Source organism: Bison bison, unplaced genomic scaffold, assembly GCF_000754665.1.
Source record: "Bison bison bison isolate TAMUID 2011002044 unplaced genomic scaffold, Bison_UMD1.0 scf7180017864471, whole genome shotgun sequence".
NCBI classification, from domain to species: domain Eukaryota; kingdom Metazoa; phylum Chordata; class Mammalia; order Artiodactyla; family Bovidae; genus Bison; species Bison bison.
Window position 1 is genome coordinate 33,743,725 of NW_011495032.1, and position 22,723 is coordinate 33,766,447.

At 35.3% G+C, this 22,723-nt stretch overlaps 1 protein-coding gene across 1 annotated transcript in view; it reads right to left on the reverse strand.

The window, feature by feature from the left end:
* Window positions 1-22,723, reverse strand: part of ERBB4 (erb-b2 receptor tyrosine kinase 4) — a 1,285,626-nt gene that overhangs the window by 273,853 nt on the left and 989,050 nt on the right. The window contains 2 exon segments of the mRNA XM_010861119.1: window positions 13,212-13,286; window positions 20,337-20,491. Coding sequence (XP_010859421.1) covers window positions 13,212-13,286; window positions 20,337-20,491 — 230 coding nt within the window.

Here is a 22,723-nt window from a genome sequence, read left to right on the forward strand (position 1 = left end):
TTGAATATGCTATCTAGGTTGGTCATAACTTTCCTTACAAGGAGTAAGCATCTTTTAATTTCATGGCTGCAGTCACCATCTGTAGTGATTTTGGAGCCCAGAAAAACAAAGTCTGACACTGTTTCCACTGTTTCCCCATCTATTTCCCATGAAGTGATGGGGCCAGATGCCATGATCTTTGTTTTCTGAATGTTGAGCTTTAAGCCAACTTTTTCACTCTTCACTTTCACCTTCATCAAGAGGCTTTAGAGTTCCTCTTCACTTTCTGCCATAAGGGTGGTGTCATCTGCATATCTGAGGTTATTGATATTTAACCCGGAAATCTTGATTCCAGCTTGTGTTTCTTCCAGTCCAGCGTTTCTTATGATGTACTCTGCATATAAACAGGGTGACATTATACAGCCTTGACATACTCCTTTTCCTATTTGGAACCAGTCTGTTGTTCCATGTCCAATTCTAACTGTTGCTTCCTGACCTCCATGCAAATTTCTCAAGAGGCAGGTCAGGTGGTCTGGTTTTTCTATCTCTTTCAGAATTTTCCAAAGTTTATTGTGGTCCACACAGTCAGAGGCTTTGGCATAGTCAATACAGCAGAAATAGATGCTTTTCTGGAACTCTCTTGCTTTTTCCATGATCCAGCGGATGTTGGCAATTTGATCTCTGGTTCCTCTATCTTTTCTAAAACCAGTTTGAACATCAGGAAGTTCACGGTTCACATATTACTGAAGCCTGGCTTGGAGAATTTTAAGCATTACTTTACTAGCATGTGAGATGAGTGCAATTGTGTAGTAGTTTGAGCATTCTTTGGCATTGCCTTTCTTTGGGATTAGAATGAAAACTGACCTTTTCCAGTCCTGTGGCCACTGCTGAGTTTTCCATATTTGCTGGCATATTGAGTGCAGCACTTTCACAGCATCATCTTTCAGGATTTGGAATAGCTCAACTGGAATTCCATCACCTCCACTAGCTTTGTTCGTAGTGATGCTTTCCAAGGCCCACTTGACTTCACGTTCCAGGATGTCTGGCTCTAGGTGAGTGATCATACCATCATGATTATCTGGGTCATGAAGATCTTTTTGGTACAGTTCTTCTGTGTATTCTTGCCATCTCTTCTTAATATCTTCTGCTTCTGTTAGGTCCATACCATTTCTGTCCTTTATCGAGCCCATCTTTGCATGAAATGTTCCTTTGGTATCTCTGTTTTTCTTGACGAGATCTCTAGTCTTTCCCATTCTGTTATTTTCCTCTATTTCTTTGCATTTATCACTAAAGAAGGCTTTCTTATCTCTTCTTGCTATTCTTTGGAACTCTGCATTCAAATGTTTATGTCTTTCCTTTTCTCCTTTGCTTTTTGCTTCTCTTCTTTTGACAGCTATTTGTAAGGCCTCCCCCGACAGCCATTTTGCTTTTTTGCATTTCTTTTCCATGGGGATGGTCTTGATCCCTGTCTCCTGTACAATGTCACGAACCTCATTCCATAGCTCATCAGGCACTCTATGTATCAGATCTAGGCCCTTAAATCTATTTCTCACTTCCACTGTATAATCATAAGGGATTTGATTTAGGTCATACCTGAATAGTCTAGTGGTTTTCCCTACTTTCTTCAATTTAAGTCTGAAGCTGAAGTTGAATGGTTCTGTGAAGACTTACAAGACCTTTTAGAACTAACACCCAAAAAAGATGTCCTTTTCATTATACGGGATTGGAATGCAAAAGTAGGAAGTCAAGAAACACCTGAAGTAACAGGCAAATTTGGCCTTGGAATACGGAATGAAGCAGGACAAAGACTAATACAGTTTTGCCAAGAAAATGCACTGGTCATAACAAACACACTCTTCCAACAAGACAACGCTATACATGGACATCACCAGATGGTCAACACCGAAATCAGATTGATTATATTCTTTGCAGCTAAAGATGGAGAAGCTCTATACAGTCAGCAAATTTTATACATAGTAGTGTATATATATATTAATCCTAGTCTCCCAAGTCATCCCATCCCACCACCCTCTTCCCCGAATTGGTATCCATAAGTTTGTTCTCTATATCTGTGTCTCTATTTCTGTTTTGCAATTAAGTTCATCTGTCACCCAGTTAAGTCAGATAAAACACCCAGATGTCATCTGCAATATTTTTCTATTTTACTATCACAACACCATCCAATCCATTTACAATTTTCCTCACAGTAAATAAAAATGCAAATAAATAATTAGAAAATGATATTGAATATTTTGTCTCTTTTATTACACCATAAATTTTATATTAGGGATTGTGTGAATTTTTTGTTCATTCTCTCCTCAGTGGTGACATGTAGTAAATATAACAAATATTTCCTGGCAGGTTATTGTTAAGCAGCATACATAGATTAGTGAAGTTTTTCTTGTTTTAGCATTTCAAAAAAAAAACAAAATATGGTACGTTTGATTGTATCAACAGTGGGAAGACTTTTTCTTACCAGAAAGTGCTTTTCACCTTATGAAACACAATCAAGTAACTCATAATCTAGGGATTCATCCTCTACCTTCTGTCCTCACTACAACGTTCAATCAATCTTACATAACCCACAAATCTTACAGGACAAACAAACCAGAGAGGAAAATCTAAAGAAAAAACCCTGCCAAATCCCAGCACTATATTGTCTGATATTTTATTTCTGAGTGTCCATAAAGCTTCGATTCTTAATTCCACATTTGATAAGTTAGTCTGGGGGTGGCCGCATTAATTTCAAATTAGTGTCTGGTCTGATGGAAGCAATTCTCATATGGAACCACAGCCCTTTTACCAAATCCATCCAGAATTTATAAATAACTGCCACCTTAGAAAATATTTAAGAGATCACCTATGTTCATTCATAAATGTCTTTGCTTTGTCACTAATGTATTAACATATAGAAAGTAAAAATATATTTATATTATAATGTTACATTCTACAAGAGTATATGTTTGGAACATGGGAAGTATTGCTCTATTCTGATCTAGCAATACCAGGTGTATTATTAGAATCAAATATGCTGTGTGAGGACAAGCATTATAAAATGCTATACATCAGAAGAAAGCTAAATAGGGAAAAGCCAGGACTAAAGGAAAGATAATGGGTGAAATTGTTTTATTAGGCTATAAAATATTAAATCATCCTCACCAAAGGGATTGCTCTTAACTGTTCTTCCACTTGGGAACCAATCTAGTAGAAAGAAGAAACTGTGGTTTTTGCAATCAATCAGACACAATTGAGGTCAAATCTTTGCTCTTTGACTTATCAGTTAAGTGATTTTTTGTAAATTGCTTAATTACTCTGAACCAGTTTCATTTGTTAAATGATAATGATGCTAACTATTTTATATCATGAAAGTTAAATGTGACAATGTGGTACACCTGATAGACATATATTAGGGTTTTTGTGGTTTTTTTTTTTAAGAATGGCAAAAATCAAGCTTTAAATCTGAGAAGATTTTGGAAAAAGCAACACTATTCTAAGAAAGAAATATGAAGTGGCGTTTTGATTTTTCCATTGCTTCTTTCTTTTTGGTGCACAGTACAATGGTGGCATTTCCCCTGGGGTTTGAACTTGGGATTTGAACTCTAGAATTTGCGATACAGAAGTACAAGAAACAATTTTAGAAATAATTTTGGTTTTTTTCATTTAAAAAAGAAAGAGTTTTTTCCCCTTCAATATGTAAACTTTTTTATAGTAAGAGGTTTTGCTATTGCTGTTTTATTTTTAAATCTACTAAAAGTACCTATAATTATTCCATAAATGACTCAAACATATGGAATCATTTACTCTGGGCAGAGGAACAGAATGCTATAAAAATCACAATGGCTACAAGCATTCAGAGTTTATTAGAGGTGGGTTTCCCTTTCCGGATTATTCTTTCATTGGTTATGAGTTACTATGAAATTACTAAAATGAAATTATATTATTTTTGTTTGAGGGGGGATGGTAGCAAATAATAAAATAACTGTGAGGAATTTCACTGGCAAATCAAAGTGCTCTCTGTTAATTAGCTCCTGCCTACATACATAGTTTAAAAATAATTGTATGTTTATGAAAGAATGATTAGTTAGGGAATGTGCTGAGGTAATAAGAAAAAATCATGAAGAGAGCAATTTAAGCTAATATCCACATATCATTTTATATAACCACATCACAGAAGGGGGTCCCAGTTAATTAGATTCCTTTAGTTAAGTAGGAAATATTAAAAAAGGAAAAGATTCTTAGGGTTCAATCCAATGTATGTCTGTTATCTGGGGAAATACCTTGGACTCTTTTCTGAATGTATTTATATCTTAGTATGTGTGTAAGGCATAAAAATAGAGACTTTGACCTACACTTAAGAAATGTTTCTGCTTAAATATTGCTCATTTATGACATATAAAAATGGAAACAATATTTTAACAGAAATGTTGGCTACAAAATATAATTTTAAGAGAGTCTTAAACTACCACACTTTTGCACTCATCTCACATGCTAGTAAAGTAATGCTCAAAATTCTCCAAGCCAGGCTTCAGCTGTATGTGAACCGGGAACTTCCAGATGTTCAAGCTGGTTTTAGAAAAGGCAGAGGAACCAGAGATTAAACTGCCAACATCTGCTGGATCATGGAAAAATCAAGAGAGTTCCAGAAAAACATCTATTTCTGCTTTATTGACTATGCCAAAGACTTTGACTGTGTGGATCACAAGAAACTGGAAAATTCTGAAAGAGATAGGCACACCAGACCACCTGATCTGCCTCTTGAGAAACCTATATGCAGGTCAGGAAGCAACAGTTAGAACTGGACATGGAACAACACGGCTTCCAAATAGGACAAGGAGTATGTCAAGGCTCTATATTGTCACCCTGCTTATTTAACTTATATGCAGAGTACATCATGAGAAATGCTGGCCTGGAACAAGCACAAGCTGGTATCAAGATTGCCAGGAGAAATATCACTAACCTCAGATATGCAGATGACACCATCCTTATGAAAGAAAGTGAAGAAGAACTAAAGAGCCTCTTGATGAAAGTGAAAGAGAGAGTGAAAAGTTGGCGTAAAGCTCAACATTCAGAAAACTAAGTATCATGGCATCTGGTCCCATCACTTCATGGCAAATAGACGGGCAAACAGTAGAAACAGTGTCAGACTTTATTTTTGGGGGCTCCAAAATCACTGCAGATGGTGACTGCAGCCATGAAATTAAAAGATGCTTACTCCTTGGAAGGAAAGTTATGACCAACCTAGACAGCATACTAAAAAGCAAAGACATTACTTTGCTGACAAATGTCCATCTAGTCAAGGCTATGGTTTTTCCAGTGGTCGTGTATGGATGTGAGAGTTGGACTGTGAAGAAAGGTGAGTGCTGAAGAATTGATGCTTTTGAAGTGTGGTGTTGGAGAAGACTCTTGAGAGTCCCTTGGACTGCAAGGAGATCCAACCAGTCCCTTCTAAAGGAAATAGGTCCTGGGTGTTCTTTGGAAGGACTGATGCTAAAGCTGAAACTCCAATACTTTGGCCACCTGAGGTGAAGAGTTGACTCATTGGAAAAGACTGTGATGCTGGAAGGGATTGGGGGCAGGAGGAGCAGACTCTGTCCGCAATGCAGGAGACCCAGGTTTGATCCCTGGGTTGGGAAGATACTCTGGAGATGGGAAAGGATACCCACTTTTATGTTCTTGCCTGGAGAATCCCATGGACAGAGGAGCCTCATGGGCTACGGTCCATGGGGTTGCAAAGTTGGATACAAATGAGCGAATAAGACTGTCACTTATTGCGCAAAATATTCATAGGAAAAAGACCTACTACCTCTCCATCTAGATATCACATTTTAGAATCAAAATCTGTGAACTCCAAAGTGAGGAGGCAATAAAAAATTTAGCTTTTATATGTGAAATTTTATTTCATTATTTTAAATATATATCATAAACTCTATTTATATAATTGCATAGATGAATTTGTGATATAAGGTTTTTGTTGATAAGAGTATTCCAAGTTTTATGATGACAGCTCTAGAGCAGTCCTGTCCATGAAATATCTAATTCAAGCAAATGATTATTTATAATATTCTTATAGACATATTTTTAAAAGAGGCAATTAATTATAATAAAATTCCATTTAACCCGATATATCCAAAATGACTCATTGGAAAAGACTCTGATGCTGGGTGAGATTGGGGGCAGGAGAAAAGGGGACAACAGAGGATGACATGGCTGGATGGCATCACTGACTCGATGGACGTGAGTTTGAGTGAACTCCAGGAGATGGTGATGGACAGGGAGGCCTGGCGTGCTGCGATTCATGGGGTTGCAAAGAGTCGGACATGACTGAGCCACTGAACTGACTAGCATTTGAATCAATATGGCAAAATTTTAATGAGATAGTTTATGTTCCCTTCTACATATGGTGTCTTTAAAATCCAGTGTACATTTTACAGTTACAGTACATATCAATTTGTTTAACGATGTTCAAAGTTAGTGATCACATGTGGCTTGTGGTTACCATATTGAATAGAATAGGTTTAGAGCACTCTTGGAGAAGGCAATGACAACCCATTCCAGTACTCTTGCCTGGAAAATCCCATGGACGGAGGAGCCTGGTGGGCTGCAGTCCATTGGGTCGCTAAGAGTCAGACAGGACTGAGCGACTTCACTTTCACTTTTCACTTTTATGCATTGGAGAAGGAAATGGCAACCCACTCCAGTGTTTTTGCCTGGAGAATCCCAGGGACGGGGAGGCTGGTGGGCTGCCATCTATGGCGTAGCACAGAGTTGGACACAAGTGAAGCGACTTAGCAGCAGTAGCATCAGCAGAGCACTCTTAGAGAAGACTCACCTTTCTGATAAATAAAAAGAAATGCCATAAATTTGGTGTTAACATTGGGGCAGTTTGATCCTGATTATTCTGTGAATTACTGGTCACAAATGGAGTACTGAACACCTACAGCCAGTGTGTATATTGACCCCTTACCTTATAGAAAATAAATGTACAAAAGAACCCTGATTTTACTTCTAGGATAATAATTTAAGTGTTTTTTTTCGCTCTTTTTCAGACAAACAAAGAATATATTATTTGAAGTTAGTGAGACCAATTTCTCTTGGACTTAAAGGTGTTCTTATATGGCAAAGTTATCTGGGATGAAGGAAACAGAATTCCTTCCAGAACAGGAAGAAATAAGAAAAAAATCATTGGAAGTAATATAGTAGGCCAGGTAGGCAGAATTCAAAGATGGCTCCCAGGATTTCAGCCTCTAGTGTATAAACATACATTTACCCAGATATTCAATCAAATACTATTCTAGGTGAATTGTAAAAGAATTTTGCAGTGCAATTAAGGTCCCAAATCACTTGACCTTGAGACAGAGAGACAATCAGGTAGGCCTGATCTAATCTCAGGTGACTTTGAATGAGTCTAGAGGTCACAGAGATAAAGACTAAAAGATTCAATAATGAGAAAACTGGCACACAGTCACCATCTTTAAAGATGGAACAGGCTACGTGACATGCTACATGCCCATAGCAAAGAGCAAGCAATGGAAGACAGCCACAGTGCTACAGCTGCAAATACTTGGATTCTGCCAATCACCTGACTAAACTTGGGAGAGGACTCCCAGCTCTGGTTTAGAACACAGTCCAGACAGCACCTTGATTTCAGCCTGGTGACATCCTAAGGAGAGAACCTAGCCATGCCTGTGCTACCTATAGAACTGTTCTTTTATTTTTGTTTCTGTTTTTAAGCTGCTATGTTTATGGTAATTGTTTACATGGTAATAGAAAGCATATAGTAGTTGAACAATTCATTCACCCTCCCTAATCACAAAGCTGTTTGTTTTTTTTAAACTGTATCATTTAGTTATCAAGTATACAATCCAGATCTATGATATTTTGAATTTCAAAATAGGTTTTGAGGGAAAACCATGATACCATTGGGGCTTCCCTGGTGGCTCAGAGGGTAAAGCCTCTGCCTGCAATGCAGGAGACCCAGGTTTGATCACTGGGTTGGGAAGATCCTCTGGAGAAGGAAATGGCAACCCACTCCAGTATTCTTGCCCGGAAAATCTCATGGATGGAGCCTGGTAGGCTACAGTCCATGGGGTCGCAAAGAGTTGGACACGACTGAGTGACTTCACTTCACTTTTCACTTTCATGCATTGGAGAAGGAAATGGCAACCTACTCCAGTGTTCTTGCCTGGAGAATCCCAGGGACGGCGGAGCCTGTTGGGCTGCTGTCTATGGGGTCGCACAGAGTCGGACACGACTGAAGCGACTTAGCAGCAACAGCAGCAACTATATCGTAAAGTAAAAGTGTGACACAGGCATGAAACTTTTCACATGTCTGCCTATATGAGATTTAGGGAGTTAAACTAAGTTCAGTTACCTTATTTCATATTGTGAAGCATCTAGAATAATTGAGTTGAAACAAATAGCCATATAAAAATGTTTGAACATACATCTATTAGCTGTTATAATTTCTGTCAGTTATAAATTCAATAAAAAATTAGTGAAGTTTGAATTGCTAACTAAAAAAAAAAAATGCTTTGCCAACAGAGTCTTTCCTTGTTGAGATGAACAAATTTAGGCTCCAGGAGAGTAAGAAGCTAAGATTTTTTAAAAGCTCTGGATATATATTTGACTAAGAAACTGAAATAGAATAGAATAGAATACATTGTTCCAGCAGAATCTATACAAAAACAGCATATATACAAGCTAAAATAAATAGCATCAAGAATATTAAAAATAAAACTTTTCTAAATGCATTTCTTCATAAGATTCTTGATGGAATAGGAAGAACATTAAAGCTAAATGCTATTTTTAAGGAATTTATTTCAAATAAGGAAAGTATGGAGAAGTTTCAAAATATCAAGCATTATTTTCATTGTATGTAGCATATTCTAGGAGACTACAAGTAAAAAAATAAATTCTATTCTATCCTATCCAATCTTCCTGGAAGAAATTCCAGCAGCAGCCTACAAGGTAAATGGAGTGTGGAAAACCAATTCGTAAATTGCAGGGTTGGGAAAGAATAACACTGCTTAGAAAATGAAAGTCGATCAAAATTGGAAACATTTCACCTGTTTTCATTTAAATCTTCAATCTCTTTTCCTGCTGGTTTAGGAAACAGAATAGAGGATAATGGGGCAGTAGGGAGTATGAACTTTAAATATCTTGAAATGACCACATTGACATGCTCAATGTAATTTTCTGTGACTAAAAGAAAACTAGGTTTTGGATAATCTCCCACTTAAAATATTATGTATGAAACTTAAAACAAGTATTTTCTATCATGTTTTTGTCCTCCTATTATATAAAATTTACTTTAATCAATTAAGATAGAAGCTTAAACTGTGCTGGAATTTAAAAATGAGAAATGACCTGAAATATAATATTGCTAAACTAGTTCCCTGCTTTCAATTAAACATATATCCACCCCATATCTGAGAAGTAAGCATTTACTGCAATACTAAGGACCTGAAAGGAGATACTTGTTCTTTCTCATCCAACACATGTCAAAACACTCCACACTCATAAATATTTTCTGAAATGTCCAAGCTAAATCTTTTATACAAATTCCAACTGCCTTATAAACAGCATCTGATAAGTCAGTCAACAAGTCAATACAACTGAAGAACAGAGTCAACATAATGTAAAAGTCAACATAAGAATAGAATAACTTAAACTGCCTTAAATTTATGTTAAAAACAGATATTAATTACAGATATCTCAGAGAAGGCAATGGCACCCCACTTCAGTACTCTTGCCTGGAAAATCCCATGGATGGAGGAGCCTGGTAGGCTGCAGTCCATGGGGTCGCTGAGGGTCAGACATGACTGAGCGACTTCACTTTCACTTTTCACTTTCATGCATTGGAGAAGGAAATGGCAACCCACTCCAGTGTTCTTGCCTGGAGAATCCCAGGGACGGGGGAGCCTGTTGGGCTGCTGTCTCTGGGGTCACACAGAGTCGGACACGACTGAAACGACTTAGCAGCAGCAGCAGCAAAGATATCTAAAAGGAACAATTAGCTATCTACTATCAATTATTTGAAATCATTATACTAAGAAATGTAATACAAAATTTAGGTGCTTAGAACCTGAGAAATTTGGATGTGTTAATTCCATACCATTGAATTACTGGATTAGTGACCTGCTATAAAATACTAATAGAGCACAACCTCATGAAATTTTTAAAAAGATTATTTTACTAATATTTCAACTAGATTCATAACTACCATCAGTGCACACATACTAAACAGTGGTTCCTTTTCATTATTTCAGTTAATCTTCACACCAATTTTATGAGATATAAGAACTTCCACTTTAAAAATTGCCATTATTGTCCTCATTTTGCAGATAAAAAATATTGTCGAGTCAATACTTGACCCCAGGTTTTTATATTCAAGAATCTCTGCTCTTCACCTGTATCAAGGTCTACAGGTGATTTTTCGTCAGAATGATGGGCTGAACTCTACAATCTATATCCAGTCCTGTGTAGTGCTGAGTCACTTCAGTTGTGTTTGAGTCTTTGTGATCCCATGCACTGTAGCCCGCCAGGCTCCTCTGTCCATGGGGATTCTCCAGGCTGTCATGCCCTCCTCCAGGGGATCTTCCCAACCCAGGGATCAAACCCAGGTCTCCTGCATTGCAGGCAGTTTCTTTACCATCTGAGCCACCAGGAAAACCCACACTTATTTATGGGAAAGCTAATATGAATTTGACCTGTTAACCTAAGCCTAAAAGGAATGGCCTGGAAATCTATGTAAACAACAGGAATGAAAATTTCCAAACCACTTTTATTTAAATGTTGGAAATATTAATTTGTAAGACACACTATGATTTTGAGTGATAAACCTCAATTACTATCACTGAAAACCTAAGTCATCTATCACTATGGTTTTAACACTTTCTCTGCCTCTCCATATGTCTATGCCTCTGACCTATTGTCATTGGTACCAGTGGCCCTCGTTAAGATAGCGATTTTCAAGATGATGAAAGAAATGTCCTCCCTTCCTTTAAAGGGCCTATCAAAGGGGCAGAGGGACATATCAAAGCTCCCTGAGTTACTCAGAGACTTGCTACCCTTTGGAGAGGTATGCTCCTCCATCCCTACCATTTAAAATATTTTCTATCTAGAGAAATGATAAGTAATATGTACTGAGTGATTTTGCTAAACCAAGCACTATCTTATTGACTCACTCAATCCTCCAAGCCAACTTACGAATGATATTAATAGTCCTATTGTATAATGAAGAAAGCGAAGCTCAGATAATTTAAGGAACTTACCTACAGTCACACATCTAAAAAATAGTAGAAAATCTGATTCCAAAGACAGAACATTTAACCACCATACTATATTGCCTCTTGTTAACTGGTTGCAATGATTATAAAAAATCATTAAAAACAAATGCGTATACATGCTTCAAAGTGATAGTACAGTGACTCAACAAAGTCTCAAGGAGGAAAAATATATATATAGGAGTAAACAGATATTTGTGTATAAAACTGCAGTTTGGGCCTTAGGTTCTCTTTCCCTCCTTGTCTCTCTCTGTTTCTCTCTCATTTATTATTTTTTTTCATAATTTGACATTGCTCTAAACACTTGTATTAATAGATCTTGATTGTGCCCAAATGCCAAAGTGCCACTGTTGTATAAATCACTTAATTACCACATTCTTCTTTTTAGAATTTGATTTCTGTATTTATTTTATTAAAAAATAATTTACTAATAAGAAATACGTTTGACTGTTTTAAACACATTTAAAGGCAAAATATCATATAAATAAAAACTACAACTAAATTAAATGACATAGATGAATCTCGTTTATATAATATTTTGCAAAAGAAGTCAGATGTAAAGAGTACATAGTGCATGATTCAATGTATATAAAGTACAAAAACAGGCAAATTGACCTGCATTGTTAGCTCAAGGGAAACGGGCCTCAAGAAGTGTTTCTGGTTCTGATACTATTCTGTTTCTTGATCTGGCTGATGATTACACGAATGCTTCATTTGGAAAAATTTATTGAGCTTTACATTTATGTTGTGCATATTTTTACAATACATATGTTACACTTCAGTCAAAAGTTTACATTAAAAAGCAGTGCTTTATCCAAAATGGTTACTTTGCTAATTGTAATTTAGCACTATTTTCTCTTCCAAAAGATACAATTAATTTGTTTCATAAAGAAAGCTAACAGTATTTCCATACCACATTGTACAGTTGCTATTTTCCTAAACACGACATGTTTTAAAGTCAAATTTATTGAGGTATAATTTATGTACAGTAAAATTCATTCTTCTTAATGTAAAGTATGGCCATTTTTGACAAGTCCATACGTTCATGCAGCCATCATCACTATTAAGATACAGAATAGTTCCATCATCTCTTTAAATTGCCTCACAACTTTTTGTAATAGATCTCATCTCCCTCTGCTGCCACCCCAGTTCCTGGCAACTCTGATCAGTTTCATTCTCCATCGTTCTGCCTTTTCCAAAACATCATATAAATGGAATCCTATAGTATGTACTCTTTAAAACCTAGCTTCTTTCAGTTAGCATACTGCTTTTGAGATCCATCCATGTTTTGTGTATATTAGCAGTTTGTTCCTTCTATTACTGAGTGATTTTACAAGGTATGGATATACCACAATTCAAAGACATCTGAATAATTTCCAGGTCCTGGTGATTTTGAATAAAGCCATTACAAGCATTTGTATATAGGTTTTTGTATAAACATAATACTTTGTTTTTTAACTTGTATTATACTAAATATTTTCTATACAGTCTTTAGTTTATAGTAATCCTGATACCTAGGGAATATACCAATCAGTTCAAAATAAAGTCAGAAATTAAATCAAGTAAGAAACACCTCAGAAAACAGATCGACTTTTGCAAATTACCCTCTTAAAGATATTTCTTTCTGCAATCATCTACATAATTAAGAACATAAAGATTCTATTAAAGTTCTAGGTTAATATTTAAAATCATGTTTAAATTATACAAAATTAAAGAAATCAATGATATTACTAATTTGGATTCCAAAATCTTAATGAATAAAGGAAGAAGAGGTAAGAAATATGGCTTGAAATGTAAAGAGTTATATACCTCTCTCATTACTCCCTGATGTAACATATTATAAACTTTACCCAACTGGTTAGTAGTTTCTTTGTTTCTTTTTTTTTTTTTATCCATGATAATTGGGAAAGGATTTGAATGACAAAATGGAAACATGGTAGATGTTACCTAGCATGTTGTGGTAAAGTGGAATGGCCCGTCCAAAGGTAGTAAATGCAGTCATGACTAGTGGGGCCGCTACACCTGCAGGCAATTACAGAACAGAAAACATCATTCTCCATTCACAGTGGCATGCACACACATGCACCCGTGCTCACACGGAGCCTCGGAGGAAGAACATGGGAAGCAAGCACACCAAGTACCTATCCATCAGGCCGATGCAGTCTTCTATACTTGAGCCTATGCACCTGCAGAAGGTCCAAATTGTAAAAATACAAGGAAAGAAAAATTAGTCATTTTTCAAAAGAATCAGGAAGACCAATACCAATTGTGTCAAACCCTAATTATAGTTATTAGACAACTTTGGAACATCATGAATTTAAAGCTGGTGAGAAGATGATTACTTGATGGATGCCCAGAAGTGCAAATACCACATAAATGGAATGCAGAGAAACAAGTCCATGTAAAGAAAAGTGTAATCTGTTTCTGTGGATAACTTCCAAACACATACTGTTCATTTCTAACACTTTAAATTCATTAGCATCATTCATGATTATATGTCTTGATGAAGAATTTAATATCTCAATGGCTATAATTGGTCTCATGTATACAGCTGCTTCTAAAATGTTCTAAGGTTAAGTGAAAAACAAAATAAATGAAAAAGGAAACATGAGCTATTCAATGTAATAGAATAACCTGATGCTTTATACTCATTAAAAATTGATTTTAGCAGAAAATGAGTTAACAACCTTTAATGCTATTCTCATGGTTACTTTACATAATCACATTACTCCATCCCTTGGTTGTGACTGTCTTTAAAACATACTTATCTATAAACATGAATTCATTTAAAAAGCAGATTAACTTGTTTCACCATACTGCAGTTTATCTTGAACTTGTTTTTAAAAGAGCAGTGCCATAACAGGCAAATAAAAACAGTTTAATAAACTGCAATAATAATTAACGCAAACAATAACAAATAAATACACCACAAGGAAATGAATAAATTGAGACTCAGGTAACTACAGAATCCACTGAGGTTAATATTTAAGTCAAATAATGTAAGTACACAAAATTCTGATTCTGAAATACCATAGAAATATTATTCCTTCCATCTTCCAGTGCATTTGAATTGTATTTCTTTCCCTTTTCTCTCATTATAGACATACAGCTCTAGTGCATTATCAAGGTTCCTTGTACAGCTATGATTGATTGAACTAATTCTGCTAGCAATATTTTTTTTTTCCAAATCCTCACTTCTAAAACTGAAAAAGAAGCTGAAATTAAAATCATTATATAGTGAATTAATAAAGTTCTCATGTATAAGGCCAGACTGTCCATTATATCTATAGAAAATTATAGAACAGTAGTAAACAAATATAACTCTGTATGACAATAATTAAGTCACTATTTTCCTACTTAATCAATATCAGTTATCATAATCTTACTAGGTGAAAAATTATTTTTCTTTTGAAAATTGGCTTTGAGTGGCCCAGAAAAAATTTAATGTACAGAAATACAAGAAAAAGGTGTTTCAACAAAAGCAAATAAAATATACACTGAAAAAATCTTTTAAAAAACCAAATAAATTAAAATTAAAATACAGAGCACATAGCATTGGATTGGTTCCATAATCCATAATGAGAACCATTTCTAAAAATAAAAATTTAATTGCTATAAAAGATTCCAAATTGTATTAGACGGCTTTCTTTTATTCTAAGGGAGTCATTTTTTTTCTAGTTTCCTATTATATCTCCTTCAAAATGTTTTTTTTAATACGATATTGCCATTTTTGTAAAATCAATCATCTACTTCTTATGACTAAGTGATAATCTGAAAGCTATGGTTAGTTTGCAAACTGTGTCTTTCTAATCATCTTTGAAAGATAAAAATATGTGAAAGCAACATTTAACTTGAGGGGAAAGTGTGAGAAATGAAAGATTTTCATTCATTTAAATGAATGAAACAAAACAAAACCCTTTGTCACATGTCTTCTAAGTGTTCCTACTATTCCAGGAGCTTGGGGGAGAAAAAGATGAATTGGACATTTTTCCTATTCTTAATGATCTTACAATTTAATGAAAGAGACAGATGCATAAACATATGTGTATTGTATAAAATGATAAATGTAATAAGGGACATAAAAGAGTGGCTTAGGAGATGTGGAGGAGGGATAGGCAGCTTCAGAAGATCATGGTAACCTTCATGGAGAAATTAAGAGGCTGAAGTTCAGGGTCCTGAGCCCTGGATTGGAGTGACAATAACTCCTAAGGTGTAAGAAAGAGCAGCAGCAAAAACATAGATCTGAGGAAAGGTAGGTTGTGTATGCACAGATACAAATAAATCTGAACAGTTAGAGAACAAAATATGACACAACAGGCAGAAGGAAAAAAAGAAGCTAGATCATTTAATAGAAACCAGAACTTGAATACCATCTGCTTAAAAATAAACTTAGCGGGACACCACTGCAGGGTTTTAAGGAAGTTGGGAACTTGCTGGATATGTTATAACATTGATCTCTTTGCCCTGTAAAGACTAGTCAGCTAGAAGCCCTCAGATAGATTTCTTTGGCCCTGAGGCTGTTTTAGTCTAGGTAAGAGAGAGATGATGATGCTAAATGGGGAGAATGGTAACTAGGATAAGAGACAATGGGACACATTTAAGAAAGGTATGGGGAGGTTAAAAAAAAAGTAGTTGATGGCTGGTTTGATGATGGAAGTGGATAGAGCCCAGGAGTTAAAGATGACTCATATTTCAAACTTGGAGAACAGTGGTACCATTGGTGGGAGAATGCCGGACAGAAGGCGACACCTTTTGTGCGTGTCTTTTCACGCAGGAGAGGGTGATAATTTCAGTTCATGGTTACCTAGAGTTTAGTGTGGTTGTCCTACATCCAGGTAGAAATGTTCCTCAGCAGCTGGAGAGATGAGCAGTGGGGAGGAGTTTCGGAGGAGAAGGGGGAAGCTGGAGGCACAAGTACAATGATCCAGCTTTGAAACAGCATACAGAAGAAGGCTGAAATCATGTAAAATAGATGTGATGGCTGGAGAAGCATCTTTAAAGTGAGGAGAACAAAGAGTGAGACTGAAACCCAAAGAACTCCAAAAATTCGTAAATGATATCAGATGAGCTCATACGCCAGAAACAGGAAAATATGATTGAGTAAAATTAATTAACTGCCGTGTCGTGGCAATCCAAGTCATGAAAAAACTTCAGGAATTGGATGATCATCATTTTCAGTACAAGACAGGTCTAGAAAGAGAACTGCTAAAAGTATGTTAGTTGACATTGTCAGGGTCACTAGAATTTAGGTGGTTATGACAAGCAAATTGGAAATATGAGAATAGAAGCAAAGGAAAAGGGAGGAGCTCTGGAGGGGGCAGGATGTGAGGTCAAGAAAGTTTATCTAGGAAATTTTGTAGGATATTTGAAATTTCAAGGTATACATAAGTTGAGGATAAAAGAAAAATGGAAAAGGAAGAAGAATAAGAGTATGACTGAAGTGGCCATATTTTTAAACTCAATACAAGTTGCTGTGTATTTAATACATATATTCTATGTCAACTCTATATAAGCAACAAGTTTGCATAGCAATTCATATTGATTCAGGAAAATAAAAAAATAATGGAAACATCAAACTTTTGAAGTCAAAATCCCAAATAAGAGACTGAATAAGAATATGGAATAATACCATTCTCTACATAATCAGTATCCTAAAATAGATACTTTTCAGAAAATTCAGAAAGAGAAACTATGTTATTAAAAACACTGAAATTTGAAATATTGAACTGTGTTTAACATATGCTTGTACTTACTGATTTATAAACACCTTGATGTACCCATAGAAGTAACATAGTTGAGATACTTTGATAAAATGTTTTCTAAATTTTAAAATTAAAATGAAAGGGTATTTTAAAATGTTATTACAAAAGTATTGACAATAATCCCACAAGCAGCCCTACTTGTTTTCTCCATTAATGAAAATTCTTTCACTATATACATTTAAAATATAACAAGAAGTAATAAGAAAAATATTAATGCATATAGAAAATTATATATGAAACCATGATTCTAATATTACTAAAAACCTTAAATGGAATTTTTAAAAGATGCCCTATAAAAATAAATATCCTAGTTCATGTCTCAAAACAAAATTAAATTGACATTCTTCATGAATGTAAGTGATAGTAAAGAAACTAATCTTTGCCCTATAAATTTAGGTTACAAATCCTCTTTTAAAATTTCTATCTTGCTAATTTTACATATGCATATCATTTCTATGTTTTAAATTCCTGTTAATCGCTTCAAAATATAGAGAGGGATCACTAATGGAGGAGAGATACAAATTGCAAGAATAAAAATTCACTGGACTGTGACTTCCTAGTGGTCAGGAGCTGTGTCTTATTTATTTCTGAACTTAGCTATAACTGGATCTGATACACAGTAGGTGTTCAGTATAGCAAAGTTGAAGAATGAATGAAATGGGAAATGTTGCTTAAATAAAAGTCCTCTAGTCAAGGCAAGAAGAGACAATGTTATAACCTTTTTCTCTAGGAATATTAGTGAGACTCCCCTGATAATAGCTAAATGGATCACAAATTTTTAAAATATCTAAAGAACTTATTAGAGTTAATACATTTAATGTATTATACCTTTAGAGTAGTAAAAGTGCTTTTAAGGTATTACATAGATAATTTTATTTTCAGGCAATCATTAAACAATATTCAGAATTAGAATTTTCCTTCTGAAAAATGTGATTTGAAAGACTATTTTCATTAACTTGGTTTCTGCATTATCTAGCTGACATAATATTGGCATATATTAACAAAAGAAGCTGTTTCCCAAAGTAGAGGCGGCCTGGTTAAGTTCACACTTACTGATGGCTTAGTTATTATGTGTGTTTAGAATAAAAATAGTCACTCATCCCATCATCCCTACTGCCCCTGTGATCTAAGAAAAGATTCTATCACTACATGATCAATTTGAAAAAGTGGGACTGAGTGCACAGAGCACCTCACTGCTTCTTTAAAAGTATCTCAAAGTACAGAGCACCACAGTAGTGAACAGAGGAAGGAAGATTTAGGCACTTAAAAATTCCAAATTCCTAGTCCGTTCTGGGGCTGAGACCATAGAACTATCATGCAGATGAGTGAACCCAGACAATACAGAGGGTGTTAGAAAAAGGATGGCAGGAAGCTAAATGTAAACAAAGATAAGTATCTGTCAGGACTAAGTCAGTGATAGAATTCATTTACTTTAGAAGATATCAGGGAATACACTATTCAAATTCCATCTCCCCATCATTCTGCAGGAGTGAATTTAAAGCCATCTTTACTAGAGTTCTCAAATGATCTGGTCAGATTTCTTTCCTATTCCACCTTCATCCTCCCTTTTGGTTGACATCCAATGTTTGTAACTGTGGTAAACTGATCTCTTTGTTGTCCCTCCTACTTTCCCACCACTATATATCTTTTCCTTTATTGTGTAATCATGATTTAAAAGGACTAGGAGAAAGACATACCAGCCAGGCATCCAGACTCTGTATGGCTCTGAGATCTCACTTTCATTTCCCTAATGGCTTTGTTGTAATTAGATTTGCAAAAACAGCAAAAGGTCTCATTTTGAATGGCAACAGCTGTTGACATCAACATTATATTGAATAATTTACTGGTTTAATTTTAGCTGCAAAACAATAAAACCCTCTTGTGGATGATTACTTTAGCAGGCAAAGTTTTCCCTCTCTGTTGCTGATTCTCCTGCTCCAACAGTACCAGTTTCTTCATGAAATATCCTTAACCTGAGAGGGCCAAAAACTCTCCAGGGGAGCAGCTTATTTTTTCTAGTTTCCTTGAAGCAAAGTGTCTTTGTGACTATTTCAGTATCCTCAAACTATGTGTTTATGTGTAAACCAGTGAGGTGGCATTAGCTCTTCCAAGCTGAATTTGAATGGCAGAATATTACTTTACCTTTTGAGAATACGCCACTTCACAGAGTGACTTAAGCTGATTTCTTGACCTGCAGGGAATTGAAGCAGCATCTGCAAATTGATGTCCTCTTGGCAGAAAATGATGTGGTTTACTTTACTTCTTCAGTATTCCCTATTAGCCAGCCTTTAATCTGGCAGAAAATCTCTTTACGGAATCTCATACTTTCCTGCCAAATCTAAAGCACCCAAGATGATTCTCCACAAGTGTGCGTGTGCTTGTACGTGTGTGTGTGCATGTGTGCAATGGTGAAGAGGATTTTTGGACAGAAGGAGGATAGAGCATGTGAACCTGCTCTCAATTCTAAATTTATTCACCTTCTAGAGGAAAAAAAGAAAAGGAAAAGTCCTTATTAAAATAGGTTTGCTGTCTTTTAAAGAAATAGTTGTTGAGATTCGTTAGATGCAGTGACACTATTTCTTTTATAGTTCAGTGCTTTTCTTCTTTCTGTAATGTCTTTGTTATTCAACTGTTATCAATATCAAAGGTATTCTAATTATTATTCATTTTAACAATGCATCCTTTGAAAAGTTAAAAAAAATGTGTACCCATCTTTGAATTGTCCTACATCGGTTACATTAGGTAATATGCTAACCTATGATAGAATTACTTTCACAAAATGTACTTGCATTTTTATTAATATGCGTATCACTAAATTCCTTTTTTTATCATCACTGCTTTTGCTTATATTTTGTTGAAGGAGTAATACAAGGCAGCATTTATCAAAGAGAGATCCTTACTTTAAGTTGACTGTAACAACAAAGAAACATAAAGTCTCTGTGAAAGACTTTTATCAAGTGGAATCTCAAAAGTATAATTGCTTGTTTTTTCTTATATCTTTAGTTTCCAGCAAAATTTGGAAGAATTTCTACACTGCACACAATGTATATGTGATACCAGCTTCATGAAGGTGTCGATAGAAGTTATTAAAAAATGTTAAATAGAAACATTTTAGTGGGTATAAATTCAATTCCATAAAGCATTCTCGCAGAAATGATTTCTCTTAAAATCAACATATATAAAGATCAATAGAATTTTACATGAGAGTATCACATATTTACTAGACTGCCTTAGGGATAAACATGTATGTGTGTACCTTTTGATTAGCAACATGCACTTGATTGAGTTTTTGGCCAGTAAAGTTGCTTACCCTTGGGTGCAGTTTGGATGGCACGGGTGGCACTCTCGATCTTGATCAGCATACTTGAAAATGAAACTGTTTGCCCCCTGTAAGCCATCTGGACATTTTTCCACACAGTTCGGGCCATCCTTGAAATGGGAGCACTTTGTACAGTTGTCAGGTCCCTAAAAAGTGTGAGGGGAAAAAAAACAAAATAAAGAAAGAAAAATGGGTGCCTTTTCTTCTGGAATGTATTCATCTAGTTTAGCTACTGAGACCTCAGTGGATGGCGAAATGTCCTCTAGGAAGAGCATTTTCAGAAGTACAAAAGGGGATGCTGCTAGTATAGATTTTCAATCCGCAAAACTGTCCAGTGATTTTCTAGAAGGACATCAATATTTTCTTTCTGTCATTTATTCCCAGTGAGATTACACTGCAACAGTATTTGGTAACAACACATTTTTCCTAGAAATATTTAATCACAGTCACTAGGAATATGTCAATATGATCATGAATTAATGAAGATGAGGAAATGATAGGCATTAGGCTTAACACTGAATTTCATATACAAGTGAGATGTAAACTCTCCTTTGGTAGTACCATGAGTATGTGAACAATGAATTTAAAATTTTCTGTGGTTGAATTATCAGGAATTAGGCATTTTAGGTAAATCAAAGTTAATTTCTAAATTACTCTCCATCTCAAATCAGCCTATAACGCTAAAATTATATCATCTCTATGAATAGAGATTTTAGAAAATCACAGTATAATACTAAGCATAATAAAAGCACGACCTAATGAGCAAATGTCAAAAACTCCAATAATAAACTGGATACAAAAGAATATTATATGGAGAGACTAAAAACTGGTGATATAACTATGAGCATAATCTATATTATACTAAGTCACTTTATATATTTATGTTTACAATTTCTAATATCTAATACATACAATTATAATAAGCAATAACAGGAAAATATATTTAAATGTCATAATAAAAGTAAAAATATTAAATTCCTATCAAACATCTACAAATTTTTCCAAAGGAATTGATATGGATTTGGTGTTGGGACAGTAAGCATGCAAGAAATGATAAATAATGCTTTCACAAATCAAATTGAGAACACCGTGGTGAAAAATGCTATTGTCTTAAAATATTCTCATATACTTACACATTTGACTGTTTTGAATAATTGTATAATAAGTAGGAATGATATTATCTACTTAAAATTTGTTTTAGTCTCCTTTTGAATACCATATTTTCTCAGGATTCCTCTTCTTTTTGCTCCTTGGAACTTCTTACCTCCACTCCTGTCCTCACAAGTTTGTTTATAGCCATAAGGCTCAACATTTATGACAGTTCACATAGAACATAATTTAGATAAATAAGATATACTTAGTATAGAGAGGGATGTTTAATATTATTAGGTTTACAATTATAAATGATGTGAATGTGACAGACAAGACCAAGGAGACATCATACAGGTCTATTTATTAGGCAGGGAGTTGGGGATCAGTCTATTCATGGGAGTGTATTACATCTGGCCAGACATTACAAGTGGTGATATAAGGCATCAGGAAATCAAGAAACATAATACTTTAATCTTGTTCTTGAAGTCTGTGAGTCTGTTTCTGTTTTGTAAATTCATTTATATCATTTCTTTTTAGACTCCACATGTAAATGATATCATACGATATTTCTCCTTTGCAGTCTGACTTACTTCACTCAGTATGATACTCTAAGTCCATCCATGTTGCTGCAAATGGCATTCTTTGATTCTTTTTTATGGCTGAGTAATATGGTTGCCAGGCGAAGGCTGGGAGGAAGGGATAGTCAGGGAGTTTGGGATGGACATGTATGAATCGCTATATGTTAAATGGATAACAAACAAGGACCTACTGTATAGCACATGGAACTCTGTTCAATATTATGTGGCAGCCTGGATGGGAGAGGTGTTGGGGGAGAATGGACACGTGTATATGTTTGACTGAGGTTCATGACATTGTACAGGAAACAGGGATCAAGACCATCCCCATGGAAAAGAAATGCAAAAAAGCAAAATGGCTGTCTGGGGAGACATTACAAATAGCTGTGAAAAGAAGAGAAGCGAAAAGCAAAGGAGAAAAGGAAAGATATAAGCATCTGAATGCAGAGTTCCAAAGAATAGCAAGAAGAGATAAGAAAGCCTTCCTCAGCGATCAATGCAAAGAAATAGAGGAAAACAACAGAATGGGAAAGACTAGAGATCTCTTCAAAAAATTAGAAATACCAAGGAAAGATTTCGAGCGATGCAAAGATGGGCTCGATAAAGGACAGTAATGGTATGGACCTAATAGAAGCAGAAGATATTAAGAAGAGGTGGCAAGAATACAGAAAAGAACTATACAAAAAAGATCTTCATGACCCAGATAATCAC